This window comes from Oratosquilla oratoria, chromosome 32, assembly GCF_046742065.1.
Source record: "Oratosquilla oratoria isolate Oo_2021 chromosome 32, ASM4674206v1, whole genome shotgun sequence".
NCBI classification, from domain to species: Eukaryota; Metazoa; Arthropoda; class Malacostraca; order Stomatopoda; family Squillidae; genus Oratosquilla; species Oratosquilla oratoria.
Window position 1 is genome coordinate 45373598 of NC_134808.1, and position 20214 is coordinate 45393811.

At 40.3% G+C, this 20214-nt stretch overlaps 1 protein-coding gene across 5 annotated transcripts in view; it reads right to left on the minus strand.

Annotated features, from left to right (window-relative positions):
* LOC143017454 (cytidine deaminase-like) overlaps window positions 1–19207 on the minus strand; it is a 27003-nt gene extending 7796 nt beyond the window's left edge. Inside the window, exons 1-5 of one of the 5 annotated variants that reach the window (XM_076172212.1) lie at window positions 18756–19207; window positions 14409–15279; window positions 13415–13620; window positions 13053–13257; window positions 5997–6217 (exon numbers count right to left, since the gene is read on the minus strand). In XM_076172212.1, coding sequence (XP_076028327.1) covers window positions 13091–13257; window positions 13415–13620; window positions 14409–15145 — 1110 coding nt within the window. In that variant the 5' untranslated portion in view covers window positions 15146–15279; window positions 18756–19207 and the 3' untranslated portion in view covers window positions 5997–6217; window positions 13053–13090. Of the gene's footprint in view, window positions 1–5902; window positions 6218–13052; window positions 13258–13414; window positions 13621–14408; window positions 15280–18212; window positions 18280–18389; window positions 18481–18755 lie in introns of those variants that run through there. The other 4 variants (XM_076172208.1, XM_076172209.1, XM_076172210.1 and 1 more) reach the window with 4 other exon arrangements.
* Window positions 19208–20214: the final 1007 nt, after the last annotated feature.

Genomic DNA, 20214 nt, shown 5'->3' on the forward strand with positions numbered 1-20214 from the left:
AGAATAGCGAGACTAACGCCTTTACTTACAACCCACTAACCCCCTGTATAACCTATAACATCCATGTCACGATAGGCTGGGTAGGTGGAGAGCCTACCGGCCAATCGTCAGAGCTGGGTAGGTGAGAAGGGCCTACCAGCCAGACGCCAGGCTAGGCAGACCGAGAGGTTGCCAGCCAGTTGTGCCCTAGGTCAAGGCCTGGGACATATTGTAATCTGCCCACAGGGCCCATTTGTACCTTATCATATTTGTAACCAGATTTGCCTCAATTGTTAATAGAAGAAAACTCCCGTTCTGGAGTTTATCTCACCCGCATCAAGTCCTCCTTATGTAACCACAACCTTTTTCCACGGTTACAGTCACCCCAGAACGCCCACATGAAGAATCGTCACCCCATGAGATCCCACCTGAAGAATTTTCACCCCAGAACGCCCACATGAAGAATCGTCACCCCATGAGATCCCACCTGAAGAATTGTCACCCCAGAACGGCCACATGAAGAATTGTCACCCCATGAGATCCCACCTGAAGAATTGTCACCCCATGAGATCCCACCTGAAGAATTGTCATCCCAGTACGCCGAATATCAACAGTGGAATAAAGGTTAGGTCAGGTTAGGTTGAATGAGGGTTGTGCTTATTGTCATCAATTTGTACAACCGAAGAATCATAAACCCAGGATGGCCCACATGGAGAAGAATTGTCACCCTAGGATTAGCCCACATGAAGAATTGTCACCCTGTCGAAGTCTGGGGTGACAATTCTTATTATTCCCTCGCTGCTGTGAACGTTCCTCGCAGTCTTTCTTCTGGCTAGCGCCAAGCGATTGTATTCAGCTGATGGGGGTCATCGGAGGTCCCCCAATGAGACTACAGTTTGCCCTCCGTGTCTGCCTCCCCCCCCCCCCGCACCTCGCCCCCGGGGAGGAAGCGAGTTCCAGAGTCTCCCAGCAGAGACACAGACACTGATGGCATTCTGTTCGTTTGAAAGCTCAATCTTTCCCGTGTACTTCTAGTTGTCGCCAGACGATTTAAATCACTCCCCAAAGGCACGAAGCCATTTTGAGTGACACCCCAGAATGGCCCATACCTCGCCTGTGTGTCTCCAGGCGATTTTTATTCAGCAGAGGGGAAGCTATGCCTTCCTTCACGGGTGGGTTCTGTGTAGCGCTGGGCCGGGAGGGAGTCGAGGAGAGACGGGGACGGCCGGGCATCGACCGAACGAATGAACGAAACTCGGGACGAAAGCGAACGAAAGAATATAAAACGGTAAAGGAAGGAGGAGGAGGAGGAAGAGAAGGAACACGGAATTCCCGTCGCCTGCCTGACAGTGCCTGCTTTCTTGCCCGCACGAAGAGTCTTGCCGGAGGACCCGGACTCTCCCGAGAACGTTTTCGTCTCCGGAAAGGGCGTCTCTGTTGAGGCGACGGACCCCCCACCTCCACCCACCCATTCCTCCTCCTCCTCCTCTTGTCTAAATAGGAAATCCCGCGTTGCACCATTGTTGGTGATAAAGAGATGGTGTCACAAGACACCGGAGAGTATTTTGATGTCAAGAGAAGAGAGAGAGAGAGAGGGAGAGAGGCTGGTGCTCTCTTCAGCCATGGCAATCGTGTTGCAACTCATGCTCTATGGCTCCATCGTACATCTTGGGGCCGCTACATGAAGGGGACACTCCCTCACTCGCGCGGTGGGAATCCCCCGCCATACTTATTAACATGATGGTCCGGTTTCTCTCTCTCTCTCTCTCTCTCTCTCTCTCTCTCCTTTTATGTCAGAGAACCTTCGAGGGATCTTTACGTTTGCCCCCAATAAATAAATAATAATAATACAATAAATTAAAAAAACAAGAAAAATGCATACATGGTCCTAAAACATTCTTCTCGCCTCATTTTTTTCGACAGACCAAGTGAAGTTATTGTATTAATCTCAATAGATAAATAAACAAATAAGAATTAATAAATAAATGAACAAGTAAGTAAAAAATATGGCGATATGTTGCAAGCTTCTCGTCCTTCCCTCGTATCTATTCATTTATTCAAGTCAGGATGATGCCCGGGTTGCTGGCTGGCTTACAGACTGACCACAATGCCCTCCACGAGCAACAACACACTGGTCAGAACATTTCGCCCATCAAACCTGAGCCACATCCAATACAGAAACAGGACTCAGTCGACGAACAGAAAATAAATCCTCAGGCTGGATTTGATACATTGAGATGACAAGAATTAAGATTCTCACGCTTCATTGCGCTTTGAAAAAGAAGAAAACGCAGCGACATGACGTCACGAGTCGGATGCAAAACTTGAGCTCTGTATAGAACCCCACCTTACCAACTTCTCACTATCTCGGGCAAATCACTCGCTCACGCGAGATCAGTTTTTGTGGGAAGGAAAAGAGAAATCTGGAAGATAAAATGATAGTTGTTTATAAAAGGGGACTATTGGTAGTGAGCACTTTTTAATTGGGTCACTAGGCTTGGACATCTATATCAACCAAAAGTGGAGGAAATGGTCGGAAACATAGTTGTAGAGAAAGGTAGAAACACGGCAAAATATTTAATGAGAGGTTCAGAAATTTGCAGGAGTGACGTGGCAGAGGTTGGCGCGGTCGTGTGAATCATGGAATGCTATGAAGGAGGCTATTGTTCTTCAGTGGACTCAGGATAGCTGATTTGATTGATTGGTTGAAAATGAAATGAGAAGATTTAGTGTGAGATAAAGTTAAAAATGAAGTGAATTTTGGTCAACGAAAAAAGCGTGTGTATATGCTTGTGCATATACACTAAATCCTTGCAACAGTCATACATAACAGCCTCAAATTAAGCACAACTTATCCACGTGATATCACGCCCAGGTCATCGTGATGGGTGACCTGAAGCACGTCACCTAACCTAACCTGACCTAATTCTCCAGCGCTTCTATCCAGAGACGCAGTTTGGTCTCATGCTTTGTGGTCCTCAATCCCCACTCGCTCCGCGTTATCAGGGCATCGTTTGCAGACCGAAGATAAGTGACGCAAAAAATCAATGGAGGGTAAAAGCGATGCAAAGTCGTTGTCGCTGCGTCATGTAATACATCACTGATAACGTCACAGTGTCACTCACTACGTCCTTGGGGACTGTTTGCTAGCGTGACACTGCAAAGCTACAGACGGATTACATGAAGGATCGTCACCCCAGGCATCGACAGGGTGAATATTCATGTGGGCTATCCTAGGGTGACAATTCTTCGTGTGGGCTAATCCTAGGGTGACAGTTGTTCATGTGAGCTAATCCTAGGGTGACAATTCTTCATGTGGGCTATCCTAGGGTGACAATTATTCATGTGGGCTATCCTAGAGTGACAATTCTTCATGTAGGCTAATACTTGGGTGACAGTTCTTCATGTGGGCCATCCTGGGTTTACGTTTCTTCGGTTGTAGAAGTTGATGACAATAAGCATAAACCTCATTCGACCTACCCTAATCTTTATTCCACTGTTAATATTCGGCGTACTGGGGTGACAATTCTTCAGGTGGGATCTCATGGGGTGACGATTCTTTATGTGGGCATTCTGGGGTGACAATTCTTCAAGTGGGCGTTCTGGGGTGATAATTCTTCAGGTGGGATCTCATGGGGTGACTATTCTTCATGTGGGCGTTCTGGGGTTACAATTCTTCATGTGACCCCCACAGACGGACCTTTTGGTCCATGAGGAGAGCAACTGTGACGTCACGATCAGGCGCACAAGATGCCACACAGTCACATCGTTTCCCAAGTGAACTGCCCTGTTCTTACCCAGACCTCCACGAGACGCTCATCTACGACCACAGTCGTCACCTTGGCCCTATGTGTTCGGGTGGCCGCCGAGGCTCGAAAGGAGGACGAAAACAGCGCTCCACATTGGCACCAATCCTCCCCCCGGGGACTGAACGCCGGCCCCTCGGGGTTGCGCTTCCCGATGAAGGTGAGGATGTGGGGGGAGAGGGGGAAATGATTACCTCCGACGTCTTGCAGGCACCCACCTCTACCTTGAGGTTCAGACCAGTGCCCTCACAAAATGGGGGAAGGGGCATATGCATGGGGGATGGGGGCATATGACCGGAGAGGGACATAGGCTCCGTGGGGCGGCAATTCTAGCCTGTACGCGTCGCCCACAAGACTGACAAATAAATAATAATAATAAGATCAAAGCCCTGAATATTTTACCATAAACAAGTGTTTCTGCGTTAGAATCAACAAAATGTGAAATAGCTTCCCTTATCCTTCCTGCAATAGTGATATTAAATACAAAAATTAAAATCTGTTGAATTATTTCGCAGGCCAATACCTAAAATAGGAAGTAAGCGGTGGGGGAGGGGAGGGGGGAAGTGGTGATGGGGGGAGGGGGAGGGGGCGTCACTGAGAACTATGCCCCCGGGGACGCTCTCTCTCTCTCTCTCTCCCATGATAAATAAAATCGCCTGGCGGCACCCAACACAACGTCATTAATGTGCCAACCTTTTCACTAGTGTCGCACTTTATGTATTCTATTCTGGCGAGCGTTAAGTGGCTTTCAATCGGGGTTGGAGGACTGTGTGTGATTCATCATGGTCTTGGATCACGTGTTGTACTCGTGATCGACAGTTATTTCCCTTCCAGAAGAGAGCTCAGAGATCATATATGGGTAATACTGACCTTACACGCACACCCAACTCCCCGCCTACGAGCTGGAGTAACGACTCGCAACGCAGCCATAATTGAAATTCTTTCAGCCCTGGGCGGGATTCGAATCCGGACCGCCGTAGTGGCGGCCGAGAACTCTAACCACTGTGCCATCAAGTCGTGTAGGTGTGTGTGTGATTCACCATGGTCTTGGATCACGTGTTGGACTCATGATCGACAGCTATTTACCTCCCGGAAAAGAGCTCAGAGTTCATATACAGTATGACTGTGTGTGCGCGCGCGCGCACGCGCGTCACCAGAATCAAAAAGTATATTTCCCAGCCCGTTGGGGCGTCTTCCCTCTATATTAAACTAAATAATCGCCTGGCAAAATAAAATATACAAGTCGCCGGCAGCCGGAAGAAATGTACAAGTCAGTAACGGTGAAACGTTTAAATATCTTATTCTGGTTAATGCAAGACGATTCTAATCAGCTTCAGGGGCGCCGTAATAATAATAATAAAAATAATAATAATAATAATAACAACAACAACACACTCGTCTTGGTACAGTTTAATACCACACTTTCGTTTTCTTCTTGAGACAAACGAAAATATCATGATGAATTTTAGCACTGCGAAGGGAGAAAAACACAAGCGAAATGTGTCACTCGCACGAACTTCTGCCAAATCACAGTCAACGGGAGGATGATTCCTGGCAAGCTCCCAGGAAGAACCACTATATATCCAGGCTGCATCTGATGCAATCTGTGAATCACAACGGCTTGAAAATAGGCTCACTTTTGATTATACAATTTTCTTTTCAACCTTAAAACAAATTAAGGTACCGCAATACAATTATTTAATTATTTCAAGGAATAAGAAAATTATCGTTTTCATTTTAACCACAAGAAATAATGTCGAATATTACACTATTTCAATTGCACCACTGTCAAATCACAAAAGCTGTTTTGTTGAATCTGTTTCTGTTAATCTCGTTTCATTCTATTTGTCATACCTGTCGAAAAGTATGCACGGCCCACAAGGCAATCTATGACCTAAGACTTGTTTGTTAAACTGCAGCAAATCACTCATATAAGTAAAAACAATTAAATTAATAAATGCAAACTGCACGCACACACACATACACATTATATATATATATATATATATATATATTATATATATATATATATATATATATATATATATATACATATATATATATATAATGAAAACAGCTTATGTCTACGAAACACGAAACAAGACATGACGTCATACCACTGAGTCGCTGTTCATGCTTGGCAGTGGATGTTCCTGGGCCAATGATCACCTGCCTTGGCTTCTGGGAGTCACTCATGATGGGTTCGTTCGTCCAGCCACGCCGCCGCCTGCCGTCCTTGCTGCACAACACTCGACAAGGTTCTGACAAACGGCAGTGTCACTGACTGCCCAGAAATGTGAGCGCAGAGATACGGACCCCGTTACTTTGTAGCAGACTTCATACTTTGACGATTCTCTTTCGTTTTTGTGTTTTATCCGAACCAGTCGTTGTCTCTTCAATAGACAGTGCCCAATGTATTCAGTAAAATGTGACTGCAATTCAAATGACAGATTTTATGGCGTTATGTCGCGAATGATGCAGAACACGATATTCCAAAACTATACATACCCACACACCTCACAAAATGGTGAGCTACTAGATGAATAGATAAATAAATATATAAATAAATAAACAAATAAATTATATAAATAAAATTCGAGTTGGCACGTGACGTCATGTCGCACAATGTGCGCCACATACTTCAAATTCCGTAGCCAGTGCGCAAGACATCATTCTGGTGCATATCGGTATTTTGTCCTCGGCACTTTCTTATTGACCACTGAGAACCTCTTCTCTCCTAGCCTAAGTAGTATATCGCAATCAAGGTCAATATATACAGGTCAGATTCACAAGAGCTGACGACTTTTCGCTCGTTGGATCAATGACGTCATTTTGGTAGCAAATTGAGCGTTGTCATCACAGGCTTCATTGTTATTTTTGTTTTCTCCACATGAGGAGCCAAGTTAACGGGGTAAATCGATAAATACAAGTCTTATTTTAAATTTATTAATTCTAACACTGGTATTCACATTTGGTAATTAAAACACGCATTATTCAAGTACATTTCCAATTTTCTTTGGTATTGAAGTTGTGTTATATATGAGGAGTAATTCTGTTACCATCATTGTAACACACATTCATTTTCAAAAGATGCTGTAGACATTAATAAAGAAGATGCACAACAACTGTGTTACTTCATTTCATCCTGTGTAAGTCTTTGGTTTTCTGTAGGTCATGTGTTGGATAATCAAATTCAATATTCCATTATTTCATTCACACATCACACAGCGCAGTGGTAAAGTTCGCAACCGCTACTTCAGCGGTTCGAGTTTGAATCTCACCCAGGGATGAAATTATTTCAGTATTGCTGAGCTACGAAGTTACTCCAACTCTCATGGGCAGAGAGTTGTGTGTGTGTTAGGTCACAGCATTACCCATAGATGACGGGAAAAGAAGATTTACAGGGCAATACACTCATGAATCTCACAATAGAAAATATAATGACACAATGGGTTAGCAAACCCTGTAGATATAATGAACAAGACATGCTAGCAAGACTGGACCTGGTGTTTACCAAGGAACCGGAAGTAGTAAAACCTTGGAATACCTGTGCCTACTGAGTAAAAGTGACCAAATAGTGATAAATTTCCAGAGGGATCTAGGAAAAATAGAGCCAAGAAATGAGGAACACAGGCAGGATTATTACAATTTCACCAAGACCAACTCAGGATGAAAATCTTCCTTGAGAGGCAAACTGGAGTGAATTCTATGAAATGAAAGAAATACAAAAGAAATGGGACATTTTTATGAGCCTATACGATACAGGTGTGGATAAATGTGTATCAAAAATGAAAAAAAGATCCGAAGGTAATAAAGTGTAATTCAATTGATGTTTGATAGATAAAACCAAGAAGGATGAAACCTGGAAGAAATGGAAAAAATGGAGGACAGTCAAAACAAGGTAAGAATTAAAAAAAAAGAATGAATTTACAAGGATTAAATGCTATAAAGCCTTCTGTGAGGGGCACTGTCCTAGCCTTCCGATAGGGGGGGAGTGTGTGACGTTAAACCACATGATATCAGAAGAGAGGAAAAAAAAAATGATAAAAAAAAAAGTATAGTGGATAAGTGCAAAGATAAACCTAAACTTTTCTACAGATCCATTAATGGAAAACTGAAACAGAGAGACAAAATCACACACTTAAAAGTGAACAGATCAATAATAGAGGATCCAATAACCAGGCAGAAATTCTCAACAAAAATTTCCAGTTGGTATTCACCAAAGAAAATGAAATAGAGTTGGAAACGGGACCCACAAGAAGACAAATGTTATATGAAATAAAAATAGAAAAAAAGCAAACTGAACAAAATGTTGCGAATCCTGGAGACAAGAAAATCCCCAGGGCCTGATGGTGTTTCAAACTGGATACTGAAAGAGTGTAGTGACCAACCGGTGCATTAGATACATGACTTAATAGAATGCTCATTAAAAAAGGGCAAAGTGCCAAGAGAATGGAAAGAGACATAGTTCCTATATTCAAGAGTCAGACCAGGAAGGGAGCCCTTAATTATAGACTGGTGTCTCTCACAAGTGCACTGGTTAAGATATTTAAAAGAATTATGAAAGACAATTGGATGAAATACCTAGAAAATACTGGCAGACAACCAATTCAGCTTCATAGAAGGAAGATTGTGTGCATCAATTTTTTTAATCTTTTACTCTAGAGTGAAAGGGGCATTACAAAAGAAAGGAATGTCTGCAGAGGAAGGATGGAAGAGGACAGAAGATAGGGGTTGTGTATAGGTGATGCTGTGATGCATGAGGGGGAGTGAGTGGGGTATGGGAGTAAGGAAGTATGTATGAGAAAAAATTTGACGCAGCCCGAAGGGATTTCTCCCTGTCTTTTCCTTTTCTGCATGGGGGGACGGAGAGGGGGGTCACCGAATTTATGAAGTGACCTTGCTGTGGATGTGCTGTGTCTTGTAACACTGCTTCTGACCCAGGGTAGTGGATAGGATGCAGGGATGACCTGTCATCCAGGAGGTGCCGAGATGGGAGGGAGGGAGGAGGGTGGAGGGGAGTGGACTGTATGAGAAATGGAATGGGTGGGAGTGGTTTCTATGCCTTTTTCTTTTTGGCTACCACCAATGTAAGGAGGGAAAAGCCTTTGGTATATGAATGAATGAACTCTAGAGTGATTGATGAGGTGCAGGAGAGGGAAGGATGCGTGGATTGTGTCTATTTGGACTTGGAAAAGGCATTTGATAAGGTATCACACAGGAGACTATTGTGGAAACTGAAACATATAGGAGGGCTTGATGGCAATGAAATGGAGAAAAGTGACCAGCAGAGTTCCCCAGGGCTCAGTACTGGCACCAGTAATGTTTTTAGTATACATTAATGATATGACAACTGAAGTAAATAGTTATGCAAACCTCTGCTGATGATGCAAAAATTACAGAAAGAATAAAACAAGAAAAATATTGTGATCTTCTAAAGCAAGATCTGGATAAGAATTATGAATGGAGCCAAACAATGAATATGAAGTTCAATGCAAAAAAAGTCTAAGTTTTGGAGATGGGCAGAGGTATAAGGCGGTCAAAACAGTATTCTATGGGAAATGAACCTATCACAAAGATGGAGTGACAAAAGGATCTAGGCTTTCATATTATGAACAATTTGTCACCAGAAAAGCACATAAACAAGGTTACAGGAGAGACATTCAGGTTGCTGAAAAATATGAGTGGTTTTTCATCACATGGATGAGGCTATGATGAAGACTTTGATCAAGGGTTTAACCCCTTCCATACGGTGCCGCACACGTAGGCGTCATGGGGAGCGAGTGTATTCGCGAGGCTGCCATATCGGCGTCTTGATTATATTTATTGTAGTCGCCCCTCCATAATGACATTCTTTCTAATTCTTTTGTAATCGCATTTTCTATGGTTATCAAAATTCACGGGTGAAGAGAGAACGATCGATATAAGCGGTGACTATATTTTATGATGCGAGTATTATTACGACACGTCGTACGGCTGGCATTGGTTGCTGCCACCGAGATCTAAGTCCATGACGCCTACGTGTGCGGCACCGTATGGAAGGGTTTAATACGACCCAAATTGGAGTATGTGGCAGTGGTGTGGTCTCTGTATAAAAAGAAAGATATCAAGAAAGTTGAGAGAACCCAACAGGCAGCAGTGAAAATGATCCCCACCCTGAAGAGACTTCAAAAAATGAATCTGCCCACACTGGAAGAAAGAAGAACCAGAGGAGACATGATTGCTGTCTTAAGAATGATGCATGGACATGACAAAATAAATAAAAAAGACTTTCTAGTTCAAGATTTAAAAGAAACTAGAGGACACAAGAAGATTGAAAAGCATGTCTGAAAAATATAAAAAATATATTTTTCTGTACAGGTATATGGACATGTGGAATAAATTGGAGGAAGATATAGTGCAGTTTAGCTGCAAATAAGTGAATTTAAGAAGTTTGATAACTGGAGATATAGAGAAGAGACCCTATGAGAATAACTCCATATCCTTTATACTGCTTTTTAAATTCACACACACACACAACTGGGTAAATACATACAGATAAATAGATACTTGGAATGGCTTAGAAGATATAGCTCAAGCTGAAACAATACATGAATTCAGATCTAAATACGATTGAGTGGATCCCCGCTCACCCATGACTCGCCATTTGCGACCCCACATATCCTCAACTTTTTTTCATGGAATCTAACTAATGTGTATTTGCAGTTTTTCTGAATATCCGTAAGGGCTACACATTTTGGACCTAGTACTCGAAACTTTAAAAAACATCTATTTTTCTAAATCAAAGCTTAGAAATTATTATAATTTAATTTCTAAATACATTTATTATTTAAAAATGAGCAAAAGAAAAATATACAACATATAAACTAATACTGTATTTAATTTATATATCAAAATAGAAATGTGTGGAATGCTAGCATCTTCAGCATCAATGTTTCTCTCCATGCTATTGACTGGCAATCTGAGAGAAACTAACTGGGGCACAAGATTCAATCAATCTTTCATTACTGGTGAGTACAGGTCTATTTTACTATAATGTTATTGGATTTTCTCAAATCATCAGCCAATAGCATGGCCAGAAACAGTGATGCTGGAGATGCTGGCATCCCATGTCATATTTTTATTGTTGATTTTTAAATATAGTATCAGCTTATATTCTGTATATTTCTCTTTTGCTCATTTTTAATTAATAAATGTATTCAGAAATTGGTAGAGTAATTTAGGGAGTTGCTAAATGTGAAGGAGGATAGAGAGGGAAAGATAGTTGCTATGGGAAGTGCTAAGAAAATGACAGTGATGAGTGAGGAAAATGGAGAAGTAAGAAAAGATGAGGTGAAAGCAGTTATTAAAATGATGAGAACAGGTAAGGCACCTGGGTTAGATCGGTGTCATGAGAAGTGTCTAAAAAAAGGGAGGTACAGTGATGGTGGACTGGCTGGTGTGGTTGTTTAATGTTTGTGTAAAAGAGAGTAGAGTACCGGAGGGCTGGAGGAGTGCCTGTATAGTTCTGTGTTACACAGAAAAAGAGGACAAACGTTAGTGTAGTAGTTTCAGAGGGATCAGTTTGTTGAGTGTAGTTGGGAAGGCTTATGGGAGGGTTTTGATTGAGAGGATTAGGAAAGGAATAGAGTGAATAATTGGTGAGAAACAGTGTGGGTTCAGGACAGGTAGGGATTATGTGGATCAGATTTTTGTGATAAGGCAAATATGTGAGAAAGCTTTAGGAAAAGGTAAGGGCCTTTATGGATTTGGAAAAAGCTTATGACAGGGTAGACAGGAAGGCACTGTGGGAGGTATTGCAGATATATGGGATAGGAGGAAAGTTGTTAAGAGCAGTCAAGAGTTTTTACAAGAGTAGTAGAGCCTGTGTTAGAATTAGAAATGGAGAAAGTGAGTGGTTTGAGGTAAAGGTGGACTTTGCCAGGTATATGTCATGTTGCCCTGGCTGTTCAATTTATACATGGATGGGGGTGCAACAGGTAAATGTAAGGATAATGGGCCAGAAATTAGAGATGGTTAAAGAAAATAGAGAAAAATGGGAGATAATCCAGTTGTTGTTTGCTGATGACACTCCACTTGTAACAGGATCAGAGGAGGAATCAAGGAAGTTAGTAACAGAGTTTGGGAAGGTGTGTAGAAGAAGGAAGCCAAAGATAAATATGGGTAAAAATAAGGTGATGAGATGGCAGTAAATTGGAAGTGAGTATTAAGGGAGAGAGACTGGAAGAAGTATAGCTTTAGATACTTGGGTGTAAATATGGCAGGAAAGAGAGGACTGGAGATGGAGGTAGAATGTAGATTGAGAGAAACAAGTAAATGCCTTGGGGGATTAAAAAGTGTAATGAGAAATAGACATTTGGGAATGAATGCTAAGAGGAGGTTGTATGAAGGAGTGATTATTCCGACAGCACAATATGGGGCAGAAACATGGAACATAAAAGAGAAAGAGTTTAAATGTATTTGAGATGAAATGTCTGAGAAGTATGGTAAGGGTTACTAAGCTGGATAGAGTGAGAAATGAGGAGGTGAGGAGGAGAGCAGGGGTGAAAAGGGGATTCATTGTAATTTGAGTTCAAGGATATGTATTTACCTTATGGATCGGTCAATAGGTACCCATGAGGGTAATGTACATGAATTTGATGCTTGGTATGATAAATTGGAGTATAGGAAACAGGACCTACTGAGCCTTGCTCCTTTGCTGTATATCATAATTAGATACAATTAAGTAAATACACACTGGTGGTTGTTACTGGTTACCTGGGAACAATAGGTCTCCTGCAAGAGAGGCTTGAGGCAATGTGTTTGACTAAATTATTGATTCACACATACAAAAAGAAAGGTTTTGACTGAGAGAATACAATGAGCAGCAATTAAGGTGCCTCCCAACCTTGCACAAAAACCTTACAAGAATGGATTAGAAGTACTGGACCTAGCACCATTAACAGAAGGAAGATGAAAAGATGATAATATTGCAGTGGTCAAGTCATTAATGGGAGTGAACAAAACTAAGAAGATTTCATGGTTTTGGGATGGGATGGTATCACCAGATTATGGGAATATACTGAAGACCACAAGTCTGAAGGATGCTGAGACCAGTTTTCCATTGAGATGCATCAATTCCTGCAATTAGAATGATGAAGCAAGGTTTGCAATGGTGATGAAAGGAAACAGTAGGTAAACAAACAAACAGGAGTTTTCTAAAGTCCGTCAAAGAAAGGAAAAAGAATTAGTATGGCAAGCCTGAATACAAATGCATGCATATCCTACCTTATAAGGCTTATGGTAACTTGTATGTTGGCACAGGCTCATAACTGTGAAAGTCGTGCAATAGCAAGAGCTTGTAGCATAGCAGCTGTTGCTGCTGATACATTTAGTGATCCCATGCCTGGATGCAGATGGCGCCCTGGTATGACAGCCACTTGAGTTGGAATTGCCCTTAGAAGAACTTCTGATACACCATAGCCTTCATTCCCTGATGAGAAATAATTTTATATGAGTTTCAATATTATGTAAAAAGAAAGAAATGGGTAACAGTGAAATTTGCATTAAACATACACAGTAATCCAGCATTAGAAATACAAAGATGAATTCATATTATACTAACATAGTGTTATTTAATACACACACACCTATGCACAACATTATATTGGTCCTTGCAGCTAGGTCCTGTACTGGTATTACATTTGTCCCCTGCCATGAACCTGTTACTGCTAGAGTCCAACCTGCCTCTCTTAAAACTTCAAGTGTCTCCAAGATGTCATCTTGTAGCTGGTAGATAGGCATAAGTTCAACCACGCCAGAACTGGCTTTGCTCACTACACTTGTCAATTTACAACTGCAATAAAATAAACTTGAGTAAAAAAAAAAATCCTTTGGAAAGGTACACCTGTTGAAACAGGCAGACATTTGATCAAAACTCCAAGATAAACATTTCAGACTTTCATAATTGTTGTTCTAATATGGTGGGGAGTTTTTAGTGGCACATTCTGGCCAGTCATTGAGATTGCAGTGTGCTGTACTTCTTGGATCCATGGTTGTTTTGGAATGAGTGGTGTTACTGAAGATTTTTGGCTGGGTTGCTGATATGTTTTGTCAGTCATTTTCTAGCTCCCTGAAGTAGATTTGTGTATTCTTGACAGCAGTATATGAGTTGTATTGTTAACATTAGATTACCTGTGTGTGAGTGCTTTGATGATGTGTTTTGGGTGTGGGATGGGAAGCCCATCTATGTACAATATATCAGATTGCAAAAATTATATAACTATGATTATTGTATTCAAGTGTGATGATGCACTATTAGATTTCCTCTCTTTTAAGCATACTAGTTAAATTGAACTAAAGTTTAGTCATCAATATATGCCATCAATATGGTTTTTAACACAATTTCAACTACTGTAGGAAGGGGCAAATGTAGCCACATGCGGTAAAACTGGCCAGTCTTTGTTACATACCTAATTATCTTTGTCAACAAAATAAAGGGAGGAATTATACAAAACACATAGTAGTTGGTGGTTTTATTTCCCTATGTATCTAAATTAGGTATGTAACAAAGACAATGGCCAGTTTTATCTCCATGTGGATACTTTTGTTCCTTCCTAGGGTATCATCATTGATATTACTTACCAGTTTTCCTTTAAAGTGAGTACTCTGTCTACACCGAAGAAGTATGCACTCCGAAGAATGGCACCTAGGTTCATTGGGTCATGAATAGAATCAAGTAAGAGCCAAAGCTGAGTCTGTGGGTTCTCATTGTTTTGGCTAGTTTCACATCTGTCCACATTTTGAAAATGTTTCATGTTGCTAGTTATTTCTTTAATATGTTTCAGAGTAAGAGGTACAAAATCAAGGGTATCTACATGTACGCAGATTCCCTGATGAGTAGTTCCTTTTCCAACTAGCTTATCAATTTTACCTTTACTTACTCCAGAGCAAGGTATATTCTTTTCTTTGGCTAGTTTTAATATATTCTTATTCTTTGGAATTTTTTCAATGCCTTCTTTATAATATAATGTATGGATTTTTCGTAATGTACACTGAAGTGCAAGTTCAACTGGGTGAATGCCGTACAAGTATTCTTTAGTCACGCAACTTTTGCTGTTCTTTGTTTCTCTGAATTTCCCATTTTCCCCTGCTAACAAGTCAGAGGACACTAACAAATCACCACTTTCCTTCCCACTGATTTCTTTATACACTGATTCTTTAACTGTGCAATCATTATTGTTTCTCTTGTGAGATTTTTCTGTAGTCACTTTTTGGTCTCCCTTCAATTCTTTATTCATCTCTTGTGCATACTTGAAATTTATTACTGGTAGCAATTTTCTGCTGTAATTACGAGTAAACAGCATAGGTAGATACTTCATTTTTTTCACTTTATTAATGAATAAAACTCATTACAAAACCCAGTGAATATTACTTTGATAGAGAAAATTATGATGTGTATTTCTTTTTTCTTTCTGCACAGCTAAAAGAAGCACCAATGATTCACAACCAGAATCTGAAAAAAAATTGAGACAAAATAAGTACGAGTCCATGAAAAAAACACTGAATTTCTGAAACTGTATAAAGTATGTTCTCATAAAAGAAAAAAGAATAGATGAAAAAAAAAAAATCCTTCTTACAATGGGGAAAAGGTCATTTGGTATATGCATATATATTATATATATATATACATATATATAAATATATATATATACATATATATATATATATGTACATATATACATATATATATATATTGGTGAAGCGTGGCAGGAGATTCTCTCTGAGACATATTCTGTTAAAAACGACAGCAAAAGAATTATTGATTAGTTTTTTCCGTGAGCTCTCAAGCTTGCGAAAAGTAGATTTTTGGTAGGGGGAAAGGGAGTAAATCAGATTTCCAAAATTCATAGGAAACACAAAAGTTATAATAGACACAAAAGTATAGTACACAATAAACACAATACAAGAAATTAATACAAGAAATACAGCAAAAAACAAAATACAAGCACAACAAAATAGTTATCAAGACGTTTCGCAGATCTTTCTGCATCCTCAGTTGAAGTGAAAAGAAAGGGAAAGGGAGCATATTTTAAATGAAATGGGAAGCACGGGGAGAAGTCACCGTGTTGCAACTGGGGGAAGTCACACGCAGGACCACGAAAACCAATATGCTATCAAGAGAGATAGCATATTGATTTATGTCACTGTAACTTTGTTACAGGTTAGCTGGGTTCGAATCCTCGGCTTGTCCACATTTCAATTTCCAACGGATGCCTCCATCGAGCAATTCTCAGTCTCTACTGCGATGGCATGGAATTAAAAGTGATTTGTGCTTGAAAAATATATATATATATATATATATATATATATATATTACCAATTGTCAAAAATTCTCATGAGCATAAATACAAAAACATACCAAAGGTTTTTTCTCCCTTATAAAGGGAGTGACTGGAGCCAAGTACACACACACATCATACACATTAAACCAAAGAAGAGAAAGAGATCTACTAACCATCTATAGATTTATGAAAAGGATGGAAGTCCCTGATAGAGATGATTTGCTAAAGTAGGATAAAAGAAAAACAAGAGGACATGAAAATAAACTTAAAAAGGATAGTTACAGAAGAGATCTGAAAAAGAATAGCTTCCCACATAGAGCAATAGATGCGTGGAACAAACTGAATGAGAAAACAGTGAGTGCAAAAACTATACAAGAATTTAAGATCAAACTGGGTGCTGAGAGATACAATAGTGGGTCACTATGAGCATAGCTCTTTTCCCATAAAATCCAACTAGGAAATACACAGCCCCTTCTACTTCAGCACCTCATCCTCCCTTGTCACACTATTCAGGTCAAGGACCTTGCAGCATGACATACATACACGTATCAACAGCTTTTTTCCCCCTTACAAGGGAGATAGCCAAAGTCAAAGACATAAATCCACTCCCACCCATTTCATCCCCACATACTCCACTCCTATTCACCCATCCCTCCCTCCCACATTTCTTGGCTCCTCCTGGATGACGGGTCATCCTTGCATCTCTCCCACTGCCCTGGGTCAGAAGTAATGTAGCAAGACACAGCACATCCACAGCAAGGCTGCGTCATCCAATCGATGACACCCCCCCTCTCTACCCCTTTATTCAAAAAAAGAGAAGACAGGAAGAAAGCAACTAAATGGGATAGAATGTTTGGGGCTATGGATCCCCCTCGCTGTACTTTTTTCCTGAAAGGTGTCAAGTCATTCGTTGATAACAATATTAACTGTTGCCTTGAATTTCTGTGACTGGAAACCCACAAACCCACAATGGCTGGTAACAGTCCTCAGGTCCTCCCATTGATCTCTCTGAAAGGAAAGTTTGGACTATTGTCAATGACGTATTTACTTACAGGCTATCTTCCTAATATGAAAAAAAAGAGGAAATAAAGTTTAAGCTGATAGATCCTGGACCTAGTCTGAGTGCCTGCCCCTAATAGTTGACTTTCAGATGATGATGATTCACCATGGTCTCAGATCATGTGCTGGACTTACAATTGGCAGTTATTACCATTCCATATGAGAAAGAGATCTCTTCATTAGGGATGTAAGGGCCTGAAGAGGTCATGGAAACAAATTGAAAAGGACTAAATGTCTACCGATTGTAAAAAAAAAAAAAAAAAAATAGTTTCCCATACAGATGCATAAAGAACTGGCACAGCTGAGAAAGTGATATAGCCTAAATTAGAACAGTACATGAATTAAAATCTAAGTATTAAAGTTGGAAAATAATTGAATAAGGATATAGCACAAGTTGGAACTCTACATGAATTTCAACCTAGGTATGATAAATTGAAGAGTAAGAGACAGGAATGTATGAGCATTGTACCTTCCCTATACTGTATACTACAATTAAGTATACACACAATCGCCTTGTCCAACAATAGAGTTACCTATTTGCAATATTATGATACTTTTCGAACCTTGAGTGGGGCCCCATCATGGTGTTCTGAGTTAGTAGGCCTAGATGCTATCCACAACACTAACAAGATGTGTATGAAATAACTGTTGAAGGATTTTGAAAATGGACAACTGGGAGATTATTTTCATCTTCTTGTACCACCCAGGGAACCTCCATTATTGGTCCCTATAAAATAACAAAGTAATCATGTATCTACCCAATTCTACGATTACAGCCTACATGAAAGTAGCATCAGTAATATTTGGTTCAGAGAACTACAACAGCCTACCCCAAGTACCCCCACAAAACTTATATTACAAAAACAAACTGGCGAGATCAATCATCTAGCGTAGGGTCAGCTTGGCCCATCAACTCAACCAAGTTGGCCCACCACAGTTAGGTTAGGTTAGCTTAGGTAGGTAGGTAGGTATGTAGGCAGGTATATAGGTAAGTAGGTAAGGGTAGGTTGGGTAGGTTAGGTTGGAGTTGACGTATTTATCATACTTTAATTTCCTCGGCCTCCGCATCAAATCAAAGATGGTGTCTCAAGCAGCCGATGGGCCGAGCTGGCCGGCAAGTGTATATAAAATATAACCTGCGGATTTCCAATTGGTGAAATGCAAGGACGCAATTATTACAATTCTTTCCCTCTTCGGAAAAATAGAGTACCCATAACACTACATGTTTCTCATCATCATTTGCGATGTAGTTGGAAGGAGAGTAACATTAAACATTTGAACGTCATTTACACTCTTCGTTAGCTAATGATAAATCTCGATCAACAACTTTGTTGGACATAGAATTTATTTTCACCATATGAATTATTTTCATATCAAATATTCCATGAGCGAATACCAATCGATATGCTATTTACTTTATAGTTATGCTATCAATTCTATTGTGTATTAACCTGATATAAATATAAACAAAGTCGCGAGTTCTGCGTGCGTTTGTATGAATTGAATGCTAATGTGTTACATCTCGATCATGATCTCCGGTGTGGTATTTATCAATGCAGGATAACGCTATGACATTGCATCAACAAACCTATCTCCAAGTCTGTAGATTCTTTCTGGCAAGCTCACAGCCAGATTCTGATTCTCACTATGTCCCCAGTTTCTAGACGAAACCTGACCGGTTTAACTAAAGACAGGGTCCGGGCGGCAAATTAGTAAATTACATGATTGGAGTGCCTCAGCTGGCATTCAGTGATAATGCAGGCTACTTGTGTCATGTAACCAGTGAATACATCCTGTCTGGACTAGTGATTTCATCTATTTATTTTTAATTAACACATCAAAGGACGTTTATCCATAAAAGGGGGTGGGGGTGGCCAGACCAAAACATAGACCCATCTCATATACATCCAGTCTTTACATGGAGAAATTTTTTCTCATCTTAACAGTCATAACCTGTCATTCTTCTTACTCCTGTCTTTAAATCATACATAGGTGACACATCTAGAGAAATAAAGACCAAGGAAACTGTTGGAGCACAGTAATATTTATATAAAAAAAAAAGGCTCCAGAGGGACTGTCTACTCTATATGTATGGGATGATTTTAGGAAATCACAGACTCAGGGACAAGATGATTCTAGATGTGGTAGGAAGCCCAAGTCTATAGTCGAGAATCAGGCCCTGTAATCAGGTCTGCTCTGCCACTGGGAGAGTGGTGCTTTTAAAGGTTTACATAGGAACTATACCAACAGACCTTTTGGTCCATAACTAAGTCAGATGATAAGAATAGTTAATCAAGTTGGATGCTAGCTGTAGTAGTATTGGTGGATTATCTTTATAACAGCAGCATCTACAGATTTGTAGCTGACTGATTTTGAAGTAGAGAAGCAGAATCTGTAGTCTTTGTCCCATTGGCTTGCTTGGATCACAATCTCTTTGGAGCAGACAAATGAAATGAACAGAATAGGTCCTGATGCAGAAAAAGGCAAGAGCATGGTATGAACTGGCAGTTATTCTAGGGAGTTATGTTTAGTTTTGTCACTGACTGCTTTGGTGACAAGAATACTGAGAATACTTCCTTGCAGGACTCATTATTATTAGATATGTGACAAGGATAGGGTTATTCCTATATTTACATGGTGGGCAAGGCTCTCTGGAATCTTAGGAAGTTTGTGTAGGATCCATTCTTTCTAGACTGTCATATACTTTTCCCAGATAAAAAAGTAGTATAGATGTATTGTTTGTTGGTGAATATGTTGTAGATTAGTGTTAACTTTTGCACAAAGGTATCTGTAATGCTGCAGCCACTTCAGAAACCTATTTGAAAAGGGGTTGTGAAAAAAAATCCACTTGCCATCAGTTAGATTGAGACAGTTTTTTCCAGGTGTTTGGTTTGGGTAGTGGTGGTATAGCCTTTTAGTTGGAGATGTGTGCCTGTGTTTAGTTTTTTTTTTGTAATCAGATGCAGTCAGGTTTGTGTATTACTGGAGGAAACACACATTTTCTAAGTTTGGGATAAGTCCTTTGCAATTCCAGTGACACCACTTTG